The sequence below is a fragment of the Paramisgurnus dabryanus genome, chromosome 22 (genome assembly GCF_030506205.2).
Source record: "Paramisgurnus dabryanus chromosome 22, PD_genome_1.1, whole genome shotgun sequence".
Classification (NCBI taxonomy): Eukaryota; Metazoa; Chordata; class Actinopteri; order Cypriniformes; family Cobitidae; genus Paramisgurnus; species Paramisgurnus dabryanus.
In genome coordinates, this window is record NC_133358.1 from 28056218 (window position 1) to 28072008 (window position 15791).

Here is a 15791-nt window from a genome sequence, read left to right on the forward strand (position 1 = left end):
CGTAAGATACAGTGCAGAAACAAGCCCTACACTATATTGAATGTCCTGAAGGCGGCACACATGTACCCTACTATAAACACTTGACTATAAACTAGTGCTGCACAATTAATCGCATCGCAATCGCAATCGCGATGTCAGCCTGTGCGATTATATGACAGCCAAATGTTGCAATTATATTAAATAAATAAATGTGTGGACTTGTTAACACAAACTTTCTGATAACAGTTTGTTGATTTTTCTTGCTGTTTAAAAAAAAGAAAGAAAAATGAACAAAAAAGGCAGTGCACGTGTGGCATGCACGTGTGTTGCGTGCGTTGTTACTTGTGTGTGCGCAGCACGGAAATAACAGAGCGAAGATGGATGCAGAGGAGATTGACAGTGATCTGGTAGCTGAAAAAAAAACTCTACGTCTGTTGTATGGCGGTATTTTGGATTTAGGATTACTGACACTGAGCAGTTACTACATCACGTGGCAATACGAAAACATTTCTAGTTTTACAAATACACATTTTAGCATTATCCCTAAACTGTGTGTGGATTTTCCTTAAAACCCATCAAGTTGACTCATGATACCATTTATTATAATCGCAATCGCACATCGCAATATTAGCATCAATAACCGCAATGGGAAAAATGTCCCAAATCGTGCAGCCCTACTATAAACACACAAGCATCTACTGTTATTTAAAAACAAGCCCTGCTGAAAAAAACAATAAAACCATTACAGAAAATTCTAATGGTTTCCATTAAAATACCAATAGAACCATTAGCTTTTACCATTAAAACCACTACACTGTAGTGTGTTTTGGGCCATATTCCATTAGAATACAATTCCCAATAAAACCAATAGAATTTCTGTGATGGTGTCTATTGGTTTTTTAGCAGGGAGCTGATCTTGCATATCACTTCTATTATTATAATTTATGACTAATAAAACACACAACATTTTTAAATATACTCACATTGTGAAACATAAAAAGTAGTTCTGAATAAGAGAAATGTGTCATTCTTTTTCATAAACAAGAAAAATACCTAATAATAATAAATGTTGACATCATATTTTTATGATTTTTCTCAAACTTAAACGATATATTTCTACTAGTTAACTGTCATAAGTAAGATAAATCAGGCTTTTACAGACTTTTAGATAATACTCTGAGGTAAAAAAAAAAAAACTTACCAAAAATCCTAAAGGAAAATTTCAGCTTGACGATCGTCAGTCGCGAGATTGATCGCAGCCGGATGCTAATTAATACTCACTTCCGGCCGCATGATAAATCGCTGATGATAGACAGCTGAAGACCTACCAAGCGGCAAGCAAGTAGTTTAAATTACATATTGATATTCGTCACTAATATTCATCTGAAAATCCAGTATGTCCAGTGATGGAAACAAAAAGAAAGGAAAAGTACCCGGTGATAAGAAGACTAAAAGGAAAGCGAAGAGGAGGGAGACCTATGCAGTATACATCTACAAAGTTTTGAAGCAAGTGAGTACATTTCTCGGACAGCTGATACCTGTAAATTATTTAAGCAAATTAAATAACGGATGTTTCTGACTACAAAGTAGATTTGAAATATCGATGTGCGCACTGGTGACCGTGCAACATTTTGGTATTAATGCGCCAGGTTGGTCGTATGGCAACCGAGAGCAACATGTATTTCCGCCCAGGGACTATATTGTGTGTAAAATAATTGCGTTTATTGTTTCAAAAATCGACTTTAAGTGTAAATTGGTGATTCCCAGAGATTTATTTCTCTCTCCATTTTGATGTTTTAAAGAACGGAATGTTTTAAAATTGTTAAAGATTATATCTCTTCTGTTTTTTTTCAAAATAAAAGACTTTTTTAAAATCATTTCAGTTAAATCTACATAGTATTTGTTTGTGTACTTCTTCAGGTCTCTTATTTATAGTTTTATTTATTTATTTCAACTTTTAACAATTTGCAAAGTAGCTTAACAGAAAACACATTTTACAACACAAAGTAGAGAAATGAGGAACAAAGAGATGGGAAAACTTGAAAATTATATACAAGGTATTGGATGCACTCTAAAAATGCTTTGTTTCAACTCCTGGCTGACAAACCCTTCCATTAGTTTAAATTAACCTAGATAATGTAGGCCTGGTTTTGGAAAAATGCGTGAAAAGGATCATTTAGGGTTTGTCCATGTTTTAAACAAGCATGGTTTGAATCAACCTGGCATTTTATATAAGTTGTAAAGACTGCCTGCAATTTTACTTATAGAATTAATTGATAGGCTTCTATCTATTCAATATTTTCCAAAAAAGATCAGCAAATATTTGCTAACTCTAAAAAGTGTGCCATGTTTCTCTGCAGGTTCATCCAGACACCGGCATCTCCAGCAGGGCAATGAGCATCATGAATTCATTTGTCAATGATGTGTTTGAGAGAATCGCTACAGAGGCTTCGAGGTTGGCGCAGTATAACAAGCGCTCGACCATCACGAGCCGAGAGGTGCAGACCGCAGTCAGACTCCTCCTGCCCGGAGAACTCGCCAAACACGCCGTGTCAGAGGGGACCAAAGCTGTCACCAAATACACCAGCTCAAAATGATTTCATCGAATGGGTGGAGGCATTTCAACTTAAAAAATATAATGTGTAAAGTGGCTAGTGTTTGCAATCACTTTTCCTTATTGCTAATAAATGTGCACACAGAAAACGCACTGGAGCTGTGCATTAATCTTAAGATTTACCCTTGTGAATTGTTCAAATTCAACCTTTTTGTGTTGTTCGTCGATGAAAAAGCCATTAAATTAAACTGCTGTAAAAATTTATCAGATTAATAAGTTTTTTTGCATAAATCTGTTAATCAACCTCAGTATTGATCAAAACTACCAAATGTTTACAAAAATTCCATGAGTTTTAACTCTTTAATTGGCAAATTCATAAGTGATGTTTCTGATTTGGAGGAAAATAACACAAAGTGAATGTTTTCAATATAATTTTTTTACCTTTTTCACAGTCTTGGGCATGTCAAAGATTAGTAAAACATTGGCTTTGATGCATTTTTAGTTTTTGTGCAGCATCAGATTTTCTCCCTCATTTACTGTTTTTGCCCCATTGACTTCCATTATAATGACATTTTTTGATTGCAGAGCCATGACACCTTTTAATCATGCTTTATCATGATTGTTTTTTCCTTTTGCAAAGAGGTAAAATTTGTCATTTATACTTTTGAACGCCATGTGACACCTTTAACCCTTTAGTAGGCCTGTGCAAAAAACAGAGCTTAATTTCTGGCTTGTACATTGAGTTATATGTAGTATAACTCCATAATAAAAGCATATTTATGTGCATGCGAAAAAAAGATTTTCTGTAAAAAAAATCTCCTCTGCATCAGAGAACATCATTTATTACGAACCCCAAAACAACTTCAAATAAACCTGGTGATCCACATGGTGATCAACAGTAAAAATTACAAATTTTACTTCTTTGCAAAAGGAAAAACCATTAACAATCAAAAATGCATGATAAGGTGGCATGGCTCTGCAATCAAAAATTTTTGTTAAAGTTACCCTTAACTTTCCAATGTACCATGGGAGGAACACTGCATTATTTGACAGAAGAATTCCTCAAATACAACTCAAAAACAAAAATAGAAACGTCACATATCTTTGAAAAGCTGAGACTCTTGTGATTCGAATGATGTAAACCCTTATAAGATCCAGTCAACACAGCAGGTATATCCTTTTAGCCATTTTTAAGCCTTTTTCAGAAATGCTAAGGGGTCCAAATATGTGAAAATATAAGGTTTGTCACCAAAAAAATCATTCAATTTGCTGAAACACAGAGAAAGTTGTGGCCAAATTAAGACAAAAAAATGGCCCCCAAAACACATAAAGGTTAAGCAAATAATTCATAAAATAAGATGGTCTACTGTAAACTAATTTGTATTTTCATGAGTTTGCGTTAATATGAAATTGATAGGGAATGTGAGAAGGCATATTTGGCATGCTGTCCATGGAGAGGGCTCCGAGCTCAGAATTTTAGGCCAAACCCAGAGTACCCCCCCTTTAACTGGGATAGATGAGCGTGAGGTGACGGTGATGAAGGGTGACGGTGATGAAGGGTGACAGTTTAGGCACCTCTTTGTGCTGATTGGTCTGATCACATGACCATGCTCCTCCTGAACTTAGTTACATAAACTTCCTTAAGTATTTGTGACCCTGTTTGTGAAATCATAGATGAAGTCTCATAATCTATTGATGAGATTAGGACATCAAAGTTCGATTTCAATCTTTGACATAACCTTACTCAGTCATTATTAAAGACATCAAGCTTGTATTTTCACTGAATGTGTACATTTATGTGAATGATTTTATGTAGAAAAGAGTAAATCACAAAAATTACTTTAGTTGGGTTTTCAGATTGGGTCACATTTGATAAGCAGTACCCAAGCATCATTTGGCACTACCAGAGTATAATATTGATCAGATATGACCGGATGTGACATGCAATAATAAAAAAAAATTAAATAGTGACTTCAAGATACTTCCAAGAAAACCACTGACAATGTACATGTCTAATACCATGATCAATTTTATACTTTAATGAAACATGGCAGCTAAGAAGAAATATTTTAAAGGAGTTGAAAATAATAGTGAGCCTCAAGCACCTTATGCTAAACTTAAACTGTTCATTTTATTTAATTTTTTTTAATTAAATGTGCAGTTTGGAGTGTAAATAATGTTTCAGAATAAAGCATTACTACCTGGATTTAACTTAAATTTATTTATCTATCTGTCACACATCATCTACTACAGTGGTTCTCAAACATTTTTGGCGTGCGGCCCCCCTTGTGTATGGTGCATCCTTTCATGCCCCCCCCCAAAGAAAATTTATGACAAAACATTACAAAACTTAAAATTTGAATTAAACAAAACCTATTAAATTATACATTGTAGTGCTGTTGGTAAGTAACCTTATTTGTCTGAGGTTTAAATACACAGAATTTATAATAAATTAATGTATTTTATAAAATGTCATTAAACTGGGGCCCCCTGGCACCATCTCAGGGCCCCCAGTTTGAGAACCACTGATCTACTATAATTGAAATCAGAAGAAGAGCAGCTCATTATATGCGGTGTTGTATTTTCGTCACTAGATGGCATCATTTTAACACTATTGAATCTACATGTGGACTAAGGCAAATATGTTCACTAGTATTTATAATAATTAATTTTCAGGTAGTATTAATTAAAACTGTAAACAGCTAAACCAAACAGCACCATATAAGGATTTCTTTTGTAAGTTTAAGAAATGCAAATTTGATTAAATGTTGATTTTAGTAAAACCTAAATAATTTAATAGCCACTTGACTGTGTTTGTTTCCAACAGATGCAACCAAATCAGATAACAGTCAGTGAATATAAATCACTGAATGGAAACAACTAAATATAGACGTGTTGTAAATTCCATTTGTTTATATTAAAAGGCTTATGCAGTCATTTCTACAACATACTTTTTTTAAAGAGGAGTCTTACTTATACTTGAACATGTCTACATCCTACATAAGCATATTTCCTATTTTTATAGGTAATATGTATTTATAAGTGTTTTAGTGCATGAGCAAGTACACTGTCAGGACAAAATGGTCAATAAAAATGGTCCCAAGTTTCACCGGGGTGTACAACTTTGCACCTAAAGAGTTCATATTAGTACCTCAAAGTATGTAGACAAAGAGTTCATATTAGTACCTCAAAGTATGTAGGCATACACTGTAAAAAAAAGTTATATAGACATTACAGTATTATTGGGTATTACTAGCAACTAGCTTCCAGTAACTTACTGTAAACATTACAATGTTACATTTATATTTTTTAATGTTTGTTCAGAGTTAAACGAACATGAAACATTTTCAGTCTTTATCTTCTACAGTAAGTTACTGGCAACCAGCTGCACAATAACAGCTAATTTTTTAACAGTGAATATTAGGACCTTTCAAAGGGGTACTGCCCCGTGACAGCTTGGGACCACTTTTGATATTTTTTTCTAATGGTGAATAAAGCAAGACTGCTTAAAATACAAATATGTATCAATAAAATAGTAAGCTTTAATGAGTGAATTTAAACATCTTTCACATTAAAAAGGATAATAGTGTAAGTACAGCACAGTTTACATGTATCCCATAAGGTGTCAAACAAATTGTAATGAATAACTCTTGGATAGATAAAATTGAAAATTTGTCAGCATGCGCTTCAGTGGAGTAATTGGATTTTCCAGTTTGACAACCTGATAATATAAAGCGTATTAATGGACATAAAAGCATATTTAGAGTGAAAGATACAAAGCTGCGGCTTAAAGGCCTTGCGAAAGATGCACAATGCGCTTTTTTATTTGAAAAAAAAACAGAATAGATGCAATTTTGAAAATGCTCATATTGAAACAATAATTTGTCCATTTTACAGTCTAGTAGCTGACCAATGAAGTATTTCACTGAGGAATCTTCGGTGAAAACAAATCATGCTACTCCCTTCATTAATCAAAGGAGTCGGAGGAATGCTGCATGGGCCCCAACATGGTTTTCCGTATTATTCCCAGCCCTCCCTCTCCGCTTCCACAGTCCTACGATAAGCCTTTCTGATGATCTTATATATGCTAATGATGGCACGTCTATGGACATATTACAGAGGAGATGATAGTGTCATTAATGATAGCGTCTTAAGCGTTATCGTCATCATCACCATGTTCCTCTTGATCTTGCGGTCCCTCGTAGATCCCCATGCGCTCGTTTCATTTTTGCACACGCAATCTCCCCCCCCACCCCTCTCTTTTGGGTGGTATAAGCACATTACGGATGGGGACATTAGTAACTAATGCAGGCGCTGGGCCCCGCATTGTTTGGTGCACAAGTACATCATTAGAAAATGTTCTACTTGGCAGGGAAGCGTGTATTAACTCCGCTCGCAATAAAATGAGGTTGTGATCAATTGTTAAAGTTATCGAGAGCTATTAGGTTGAAATATGAACCTCTCAATTGCAATAATGAAGAGGGCGCCTGATCGTACACAATCAACAGAGCAACATACGCCATACGTTGCAGGTACGGGCTGAAGAGCTCTGGAAAGACGAGAAAGAGGGAAAGCAATTTCGCAGAAGCAACCCTGACCTCATTACAAATTTCACCTCATTACTAATTTTAATAATCTTCCCAAATGTGAGTTTTTTGAGCAACAAAACAATGAAGACGCATTGTAAACGGCACTCTTCTTAAGAGCCGTGTCTTATAATAACTTTTGATGCCGGAACTAACATTAGCTCGCAATTTTGCCAAACTCTGTATGTAACGCCAGTAATGGATTTTTATAATATTCTGTACTTAGGCATATTGATGATTTTCAGCCTTGGAAATTAATTCAATTAATTCCCCAAAGGTAATGTTTTGGAACTGAACAGAGTCGAATCTTGTGGCTCGCTATTGAAGACACTTTGTCTGTCCTTATATTACAGCAGTTATTGCTATTGTTACAGCAAAACAACAAATTACAATTTGCATGTCTAACACTTAAGTGCTTTTTTATATACACAGCTGTATAGATTTAAACCAAAACCAGTATTTGCTCCAATATTAATAAAACTGATAATTCTAATCTCATAAAATGCTGTAAAGCTATCACTATTATAGGGGACTCTTTAATACCCTTTTAAAAAGTACACCTTTGCACCTAATGAGGTCTATTGGTACCCCAGAGTACATACTGCATATTACTACCTCAAAGGTACATATTAGTACCAAATATATACATGTCTGTACCTAAATATTATGACCTTTTATGTCCCAGTGACAGATTGGGACCATTTTTGTCCATTTTTCTTATTATGGGCCATTATGTTAAATTCCTAGACACACTCAAAATATATATATATTTTTATAAATAAATATATATACACTGTAAAAAAATTCCGTAGAAATTATAATGTTATTGCAGCTGGGTTGCCAGTAATTTACCGTAGATTTACATTTATGTTATTTACTGGCAAGAGTTTGTTCAAAGTTAAATACATTTTAAATATTAACAAGTCTTTATCTTTACAGAATAAAACTATACAATTACAGCCTCATGCAAAGCATTCTGGGAACCAGAAATCATCATCAACCTTTTTCTGTTTTTTGCTTCAGATTTTCTTTCCCAGAATGTTTTGCTTGATGCTGTTTTTTTAGTTTTACTCTGTAAAGACAAAGACTTGTAAATGTTTAATGTTCATTTAACTTTGAACAAACTCTTGCCAGTAAATAACATAAATGTAAATCTACGGTAAATTACCGGCAACCCAGCTGCAATTTCTACGGAATTTTTTTACAGTGTAGGCCTATATAGCTTGAATGCACATGTTGCTCTGGATAAAAATACACTGTACAAAATGTGCTGTAGTTATGCACCTGTTTGCCTGTAACTTACTGTAGATTTAAATTTATGTTATTTACTGCAATCAGTTTGTTCAGCGTTAAATTAAACATTAAATATTAACAAGTCTTTGTCTTTATAGAATAAAACTATAAAATAACAACCTCATGCAAAGCATTCTGGGAACCAGAAGTCCTCATCAACCTTTTTTTCCTTTAGATTATGGTTCCCAGAATGGGATTATTTTATAGTTTTATTCTGTACTTTTTGCCAGTAAATAACATACATTTCAATCTACAGTAAGTTACTGGCAAACAGATGCCATTAATACTGTATTTCTACAGATTGTTTTTACAGTGTAGTATATGTAAAAATGCTGTTTATGGGGGTGTTTTAAACAGGTCCTTTGGCAGTGGTCATGTAGTACTGGACAAGGTTATCCTCCTTTTCCAAAATTGACATTTTTAACACAAATTGGTCACCATTTAAACAGCTTATTAGCATGTTCAGTGCTGGTTATTCTTCATTGTTATTTCATCAATTAGTCTCAACCAATTAGCTTGTGTTTGTAATGCTTAGGCTGCTATTTGTTCTTTAAATTAGAAAATGCATTTATATAGTATTGTACGCTGGGTGGATGAGCACTTGTATGTTTCAGTTGTGTAATTTTATATTACGCAGACAGCCTTGAAATGCACAGTTTATGTTTCAGACAACTCAGATTTAGGATATTTCCCACCTTAAAACCAGAAAATATGCCTGAATTTAGTCATAGATAGATAGATAGATAGATAGATAGATAGATAGATAGATAGATAGATAGATAGATAGATAGATAGATAGATAGATAGATAGATAGATAGATAGATAGATAGATAGATAGATAGATAGATAGATAGATAGATAGATAGATAGATAGGAGAGTGCCGTGCAGTTGGATAGTGCAGATTAAGGGGCGGTGTAATTACAATAAGATCCCCTTCTGACATCACAAGGAGAGCCAAATTTCAATGGCCTATTTTTTCACATGCTTGCAGAGGATGGTTTACCAAAACTAAGTTACTGGGTTGATCTTTTTCACATTTTCTAGGTTTATAAAAGCACTGGGGACACAATTATAGCACTTAAACATGGAAGAGTCCGATTTTCATAAATTGTCCACTGTAAAGAAACGCTACATTATTTCCAGGTTGAGGTGGGAAATATCCTAAATCCGAGTTGTCTGGAACACAATATTAGTTTCATGCCTTGACATCATTTCCACTAAAACCGGAATCTGGGGCATTGGGACTGGCTCCTTCCCGTTTAAGTCTAGAATAATTCTTTGCCTGTTTTCCGACAGCTGTTCATGGGCCGGTTTCCCGGACAGGGCTTATCCTAAAGATTGTTTTGACGTATGTTGTTGCATATGTTTCTACGCAGACAGAAACAGTTGCCTTCATTTAAAAATCTTGTACTGACATACCTTAACATATATCAGTGTTTTGTCTCAAAATGCACATCAGTAATGTTTATTTTTTTTTTAGGTATATTTGAAAAAAATTATTACATGTCTTAAAATAACTAAAGCCCAGTCCTGGATTAATTAACCCCGTCTGGGAACTTCCCCAAAATCTTTTAAATGCTAATTTTGTGCACACTAGTTCATAGATTAAAGACACACCAAACTAGCAGCTTTGTTCGATGATTTTAGATTATTTCCCCCGTTACGGGAAATTAGTGACATACTGAATGGCTCCTCGCCCTTTAAATATAGCCAATAATGTTTACTTTATGGAAATAAGTAGAAGTCTGATCCATATTAGCGGATGTGACTATTAAATGCTTAAGTGGCATTTTCCCAGACAGAGCTCAAGTTTAGTCACAGACTAAAATGCTTGTTTGAGCTGTCTTAAAGAGCACCTATTGTCCGATTCACGTTTTTACATTTCCTTTGGTGTGTAAGTGTGTATTTGTACATGTTAACGATATGCAAACTGTACATACCTCAAAGTAAACGCGAGTTATCGTCTCTAATGTAAACTCTTTTCTTGGACTACAACAAACACACGGATTGTAGGCAACAGTTTACTTCATGGGATTGGTGAAGTAGACAAGACCGACATTATCATAATTCCTCCTGCTTCGGACTCATAGCCCGTAAGTTAACTCCTGTTAGCAACCAAATCTTTCAAACATGGTAAGGAGCGTCATGTTTCCGGCTGACGTCAGAGGTATTCAGGCCAATCACAATGTACAGATAAGCTGGCCAATCAGGGACACTTTTTAAAGAAACTTTTTCAGTAAGAGAGTGAAATCTGGAGCTACACAAATGTACGGTATGTGGAGAATAATGTGTTTTTTTACCATAAACCACGCAAACACATTGTATTATACAAAATACACAAAATAACTTTTTAAGCAATGAAATAGGTGCTCTTTAAATGAAAACAGCTGTCATTTCCATTGTTTTGTGTCAAGATGCACACATCAGTAATGTTTTTTGAAAGCTATGTTTGTAAAAAACTACTTAAATGTATAAGGCCTAGTCCTGCATTAATCTAAACCTTATCTGGGAAATTGCCCCTAAATGTTCGAAATGCAAATTTTGTTATTGTTTTGAAGCACACTAGCTAACATATTCATTTTAAAAGCAAAAAAACTTCAATTGTGATTTCATGGGGACTTTAAGTGGAAGATAACCAGCAGGATCTAATTGCACTAATGAAAGTTACCATCATTAACCAGTTCTGGAAGTCCACTACCAAATAGTGAGTCAGTAGATGCCTGACCAGACTGTTGTAAGCCCACAGATGGCCTCGCTGTTCACATCACGGCAGGACAAAATGATAGACATCCTGCACCCGCAGGGAGCGAAACAAACGAGCGCGTGTGCGCAAGCGCGTGTGCTGTCCACGGGGAGCGAGGCGAACGCGTCGCGCGCCCGCTGATTCAACGCACTCCTCTCTGTTTTCTTGCTTGAGAAAGTTCCTGCCTCCGCAAAAATTGAATGTCCACCGTTTGAGAAATGAATTCGTGGAAGTCGCTGTCTTTTTCATCCATTAGCGCGCGTTTAGTTCAACGTTTTAAATAATTGCGTTACAAGGAATGATATTTAAAATACATTTGGGAGGCAATGGGGCGGGAAAGTGCCTACATGTTTTGCTGATGACACCCGGGCCATTTGGAAGACATCAAAGTAGTGTGAGGAGGTATCCCAAATGCATATTATAAACTCATTATGTGTATCATTTAAAAGGATGTACTCCAGCAGCAAAAACAATCTTCCCCATTCTCTGCCTCGCCTGTAATGTCTGTTCGCAAAGTCGCAACTTTTTTGACGCCTTCAGTCAATGTGACAGCTATTATAGCGCGGTAAATGTCATTTATATTCCTATTGGCTGTGTCCTTAGCCTACTGTATTGTATGGGATAAGACATTGCAAATGAAAGACATTTCTGACAAAGATGCGATCCGTTTAAGGATGATTATGATTCGTCAAAATTATTTAATTACTGTATCAAAATGTTGTTTTGTATATTAAAAAAGAAAGCCACACACTGTTGATAATAAAGTACTGCACCATTTTTAGCAGACAACCTTTCTGTTTTATAAAAGGTGCTTTGTAGTTGAAAAAGGTTAGACTAGACAGGTAAGAAAGTTATGAATTAATCTTTGTGGAAACAAAAGTGGTTCTTCTGTAGCATTCTGTGAATAACCATTATTTTAAGGCAGACATAGGCCTACACTGCTAAAAATAAAGGTGCTTCACGATGCCATGGAAGAACCATTTTGTCTGAACTGTTCCATAAAGACCCTTTAAAATAAAGGACCTGTGAAGAACATTTTAAGCACCTTTATTTTTAAGAGTGCAGACAGATAAGACATTGCAAAGTCTTTGGAGAAAGATGTCTGACAAAGATATAAATAAGAAATGATGATTAATAATTTGTCATCAAGGTCATTTTTTTTATTGACATGTTTGTATCATCTGGAAGCTAATTCAAGAAGCTTTTCCATTCCTGTATGGTTTGTTAAGATAGGAATATATTTGGCCGTGGCACAATTTGAACATCTGGAACCTGGGGGGACAAAAAAAATAAAATAAAAAATTCACCTCTAAAGTTGTCCAAATAAGGTTTGTAAAAGTAATAAAAAAGTAATAACACTTATTACTAATGATAAAAATGTTTTTGATATATTTATGGTAGGAAATTTACAAATATCTTCATGGAACATGATCTTTAGTTAATATCATAATCATAATTATTTTTGGCATTAATAAATCGATAATTTTCACATACAATGTATTTTTGGCTATTGCTAAAATATATCCTTGCGACTTGTGGTTTTGTGGTCCAGGGTCACATAACATTGCAAAGTGAGTTTCTTTTTATGAATTTATCAGATTTATTTTGGTGTAGTGAAAAAGGTACACTTTCAATTTATATAATATATTTTTATATAAAGGTTTTGGGATTTTGATATAAAGACAGATAAGAGATTGCAAATTCAGTATCTTTGCAGACTAAAAGAGAAACATTAAAAAAACAGTGCGTGCGTGCGTGCGTGCGTGTGTTTTGAAAGAAAATAAAAATATAATTCATCATCATAATCATTATTCATAATCATAAATTGTAGGTTTTTGGGTTTTGTACTGTTTTGGATATGTAAAGGAGACAGACAGATGTCGATTTAGGGAAAGGCGGGAAATGTTTCTGTCAGATGAATGGAAAAAGTGTCCCAAATTATAATAATTCACAGACAGACAGACAGACAGATAGAGGCGATGTGTGTCACTTGTGGTGTGATGTGTGTTGCTTGCGTTTTCAAAATATGTGTTTGTTGCGTGCTGTGAACCATGTGCATCATGTGTTTTGTCAAAATAAGTGCCTGCTGCACACGCGTCAAAACCATTTAGGATAAAAGCGACGCTCACGTTCATAAAATACATGCAAGACACTCCCTTAACACTAAACTCTGATTACGCATGATATTATGCGAGTATCTGGCAAACGTGAGCGTCTCTTTTATCATAAACCCTTTAGACGCGTCTGCAGCAGGCACTTACTTTGACGAGACACGTGATGCACATAAAAACTGTTACTTAGATCTAACTCAATAAAATTAAGTTAACATTTTCCAACTAATTTTTGTAACTTTATTGAACTAACTGATATTTTGAGTAAGGACAACTTAACAATATGTATTAATATGGATTTCAATGAATGCAAAAATATTAAGTTGCATTTTAAGAAAAAGCAAATAAATTAAGTACAACCAATGTAAAAAAAAATATCAGCATATTATACACAGACTTAATTAAAATAGGTAAATTTTAAATGAAAAATATACTAGTTAATGTCTTCTGATTTATTAATTAATTTTAGTATTATATTATTTATGGTGTGTTGTTGTTTTTTTATTCTGTGAGATGAGGGCACGAAACGTTTATTCATTCAACGCACCCACTCAGTTTCGTTTGGGCAGCTTTAAAGCGCAACATACTTACAAGCACCAGTTTTCTGAACAATGGTAACTACAAAACTCAAAAGAAGAAAACAGAAACTCTTCCATATCTCGAAGATAAATGAACATTAAACACTAACAAGTCTTTCTTTTTAGTTAAAAACACATAAAATAGAGTTTAAATTCAAATTATACTCTCCAAATGCAGTCCTGTGCAAAGCATGCTGGGAACTACGAGTTAATTTCCTTCTTACAAATTGGATTATACATTTACTCAATGATGTGTTCATTTAGAATTACTCAAATTATTCTGTAATTTTAACTCAAATTTTGATTTAAAAAAATTTAATTAAAAAATTGTGACACAGTTTACTCATTTTATTTAGTTAAATCTACTAAGGCACATAAACACTTTTTAACTCGACGGGCCGAACACATATTTTGAAATTACGAACCACACACACACATGACGGGCTACATACATGTTGTGACGAACTTCGCATTGAGTGCCTTAAAAAAAAAAAGACCGGCCTCCACAGTAGATAGATACAGTAGTGCGATGGATAGAGTAGATACTGTAGATATACATTACAGATAGATAGATATACAGTACAGACAGATAGATATACAGTACAGACAGATAGATATACAGTACAGACAGTACAGACAGATAGATATACAGTACAGACAGTACAGACAGATAGATATACAGTACAGACAGATAGATAGATAGATATACAGTACAGACAGATAGATAGATAGATATACAGTACAGACAGATAGATAGATAGATATACAGTACAGACAGATAGATAGATAGATATACAGTACAGACAGATAGATAGATAGATATACAGTACAGACAGATAGATAGATAGATATACAGTACAGACAGATAGATAGATAGATATACAGTACAGACAGATAGATAGATAGATATACAGTACAGACAGATAGATAGATAGATATACAGTACAGACAGATAGATAGATAGATATACAGTACAGACAGATAGATAGATAGATATACAGTACAGACAGATAGATAGATAGATAGATATACAGTACAGACAGATAGATAGATAGATAGATATACAGTACAGACAGATAGATAGATAGATAGATATACAGTACAGACAGATAGATAGATAGATAGATATACAGTACAGACAGATAGATAGATAGATAGATATACAGTACAGACAGATAGATAGATAGATAGATATACAGTACAGACAGATAGATAGATAGATAGATATACAGTACAGACAGATAGATAGATAGATAGATATACAGTACAGACAGATAGATAGATAGATAGATATACAGTACAGACAGATAGATAGATAGATAGATATACAGTACAGACAGATAGATAGATAGATAGATATACAGTACAGACAGATAGATAGATAGATAGATATACAGTACAGACAGATAGATAGATAGATAGATATACAGTACAGACAGATAGATAGATAGATAGATATACAGTACAGACAGATAGATAGATAGATAGATATACAGTACAGACAGATAGATAGATAGATAGATATACAGTACAGACAGATAGATAGATAGATAGATATACAGTACAGACAGATAGATAGATAGATAGATATACAGTACAGACAGATAGATAGATAGATAGATATACAGTACAGACAGATAGATAGATAGATAGATATACAGTACAGACAGATAGATAGATAGATAGATATACAGTACAGACAGATAGATAGATAGATAGATATACAGTACAGACAGATAGATAGATAGATAGATATACAGTACAGACAGATAGATAGATAGATAGATATACAGTACAGACAGATAGATAGATAGATAGATAGATATACAGTACAGACAGATAGATAGATAGATAGATATACAGTACAGACAGATAGATAGATAGATAGATATACAGTACAGACAGATAGATAGATAGATAGATATACAGTACAGACAGATAGATA

The 15791-nt window shown here is 34.2% G+C and overlaps 1 protein-coding gene across 1 annotated transcript; it reads left to right on the forward strand.

The window, feature by feature from the left end:
- Window positions 1-1266: 1266 nt before the first annotated feature.
- On the forward strand, window positions 1267-2781 carry h2bk1 (H2B.K variant histone 1). The gene is made up of 2 exons (XM_065259050.1): window positions 1267-1489; window positions 2340-2781. Exons 1-2 carry the CDS (start codon window positions 1376-1378, stop codon window positions 2574-2576), a joined length of 351 nt encoding a protein of 116 aa, XP_065115122.1. The 5' UTR covers window positions 1267-1375; the 3' UTR covers window positions 2577-2781.
- Window positions 2782-15791: the final 13010 nt, after the last annotated feature.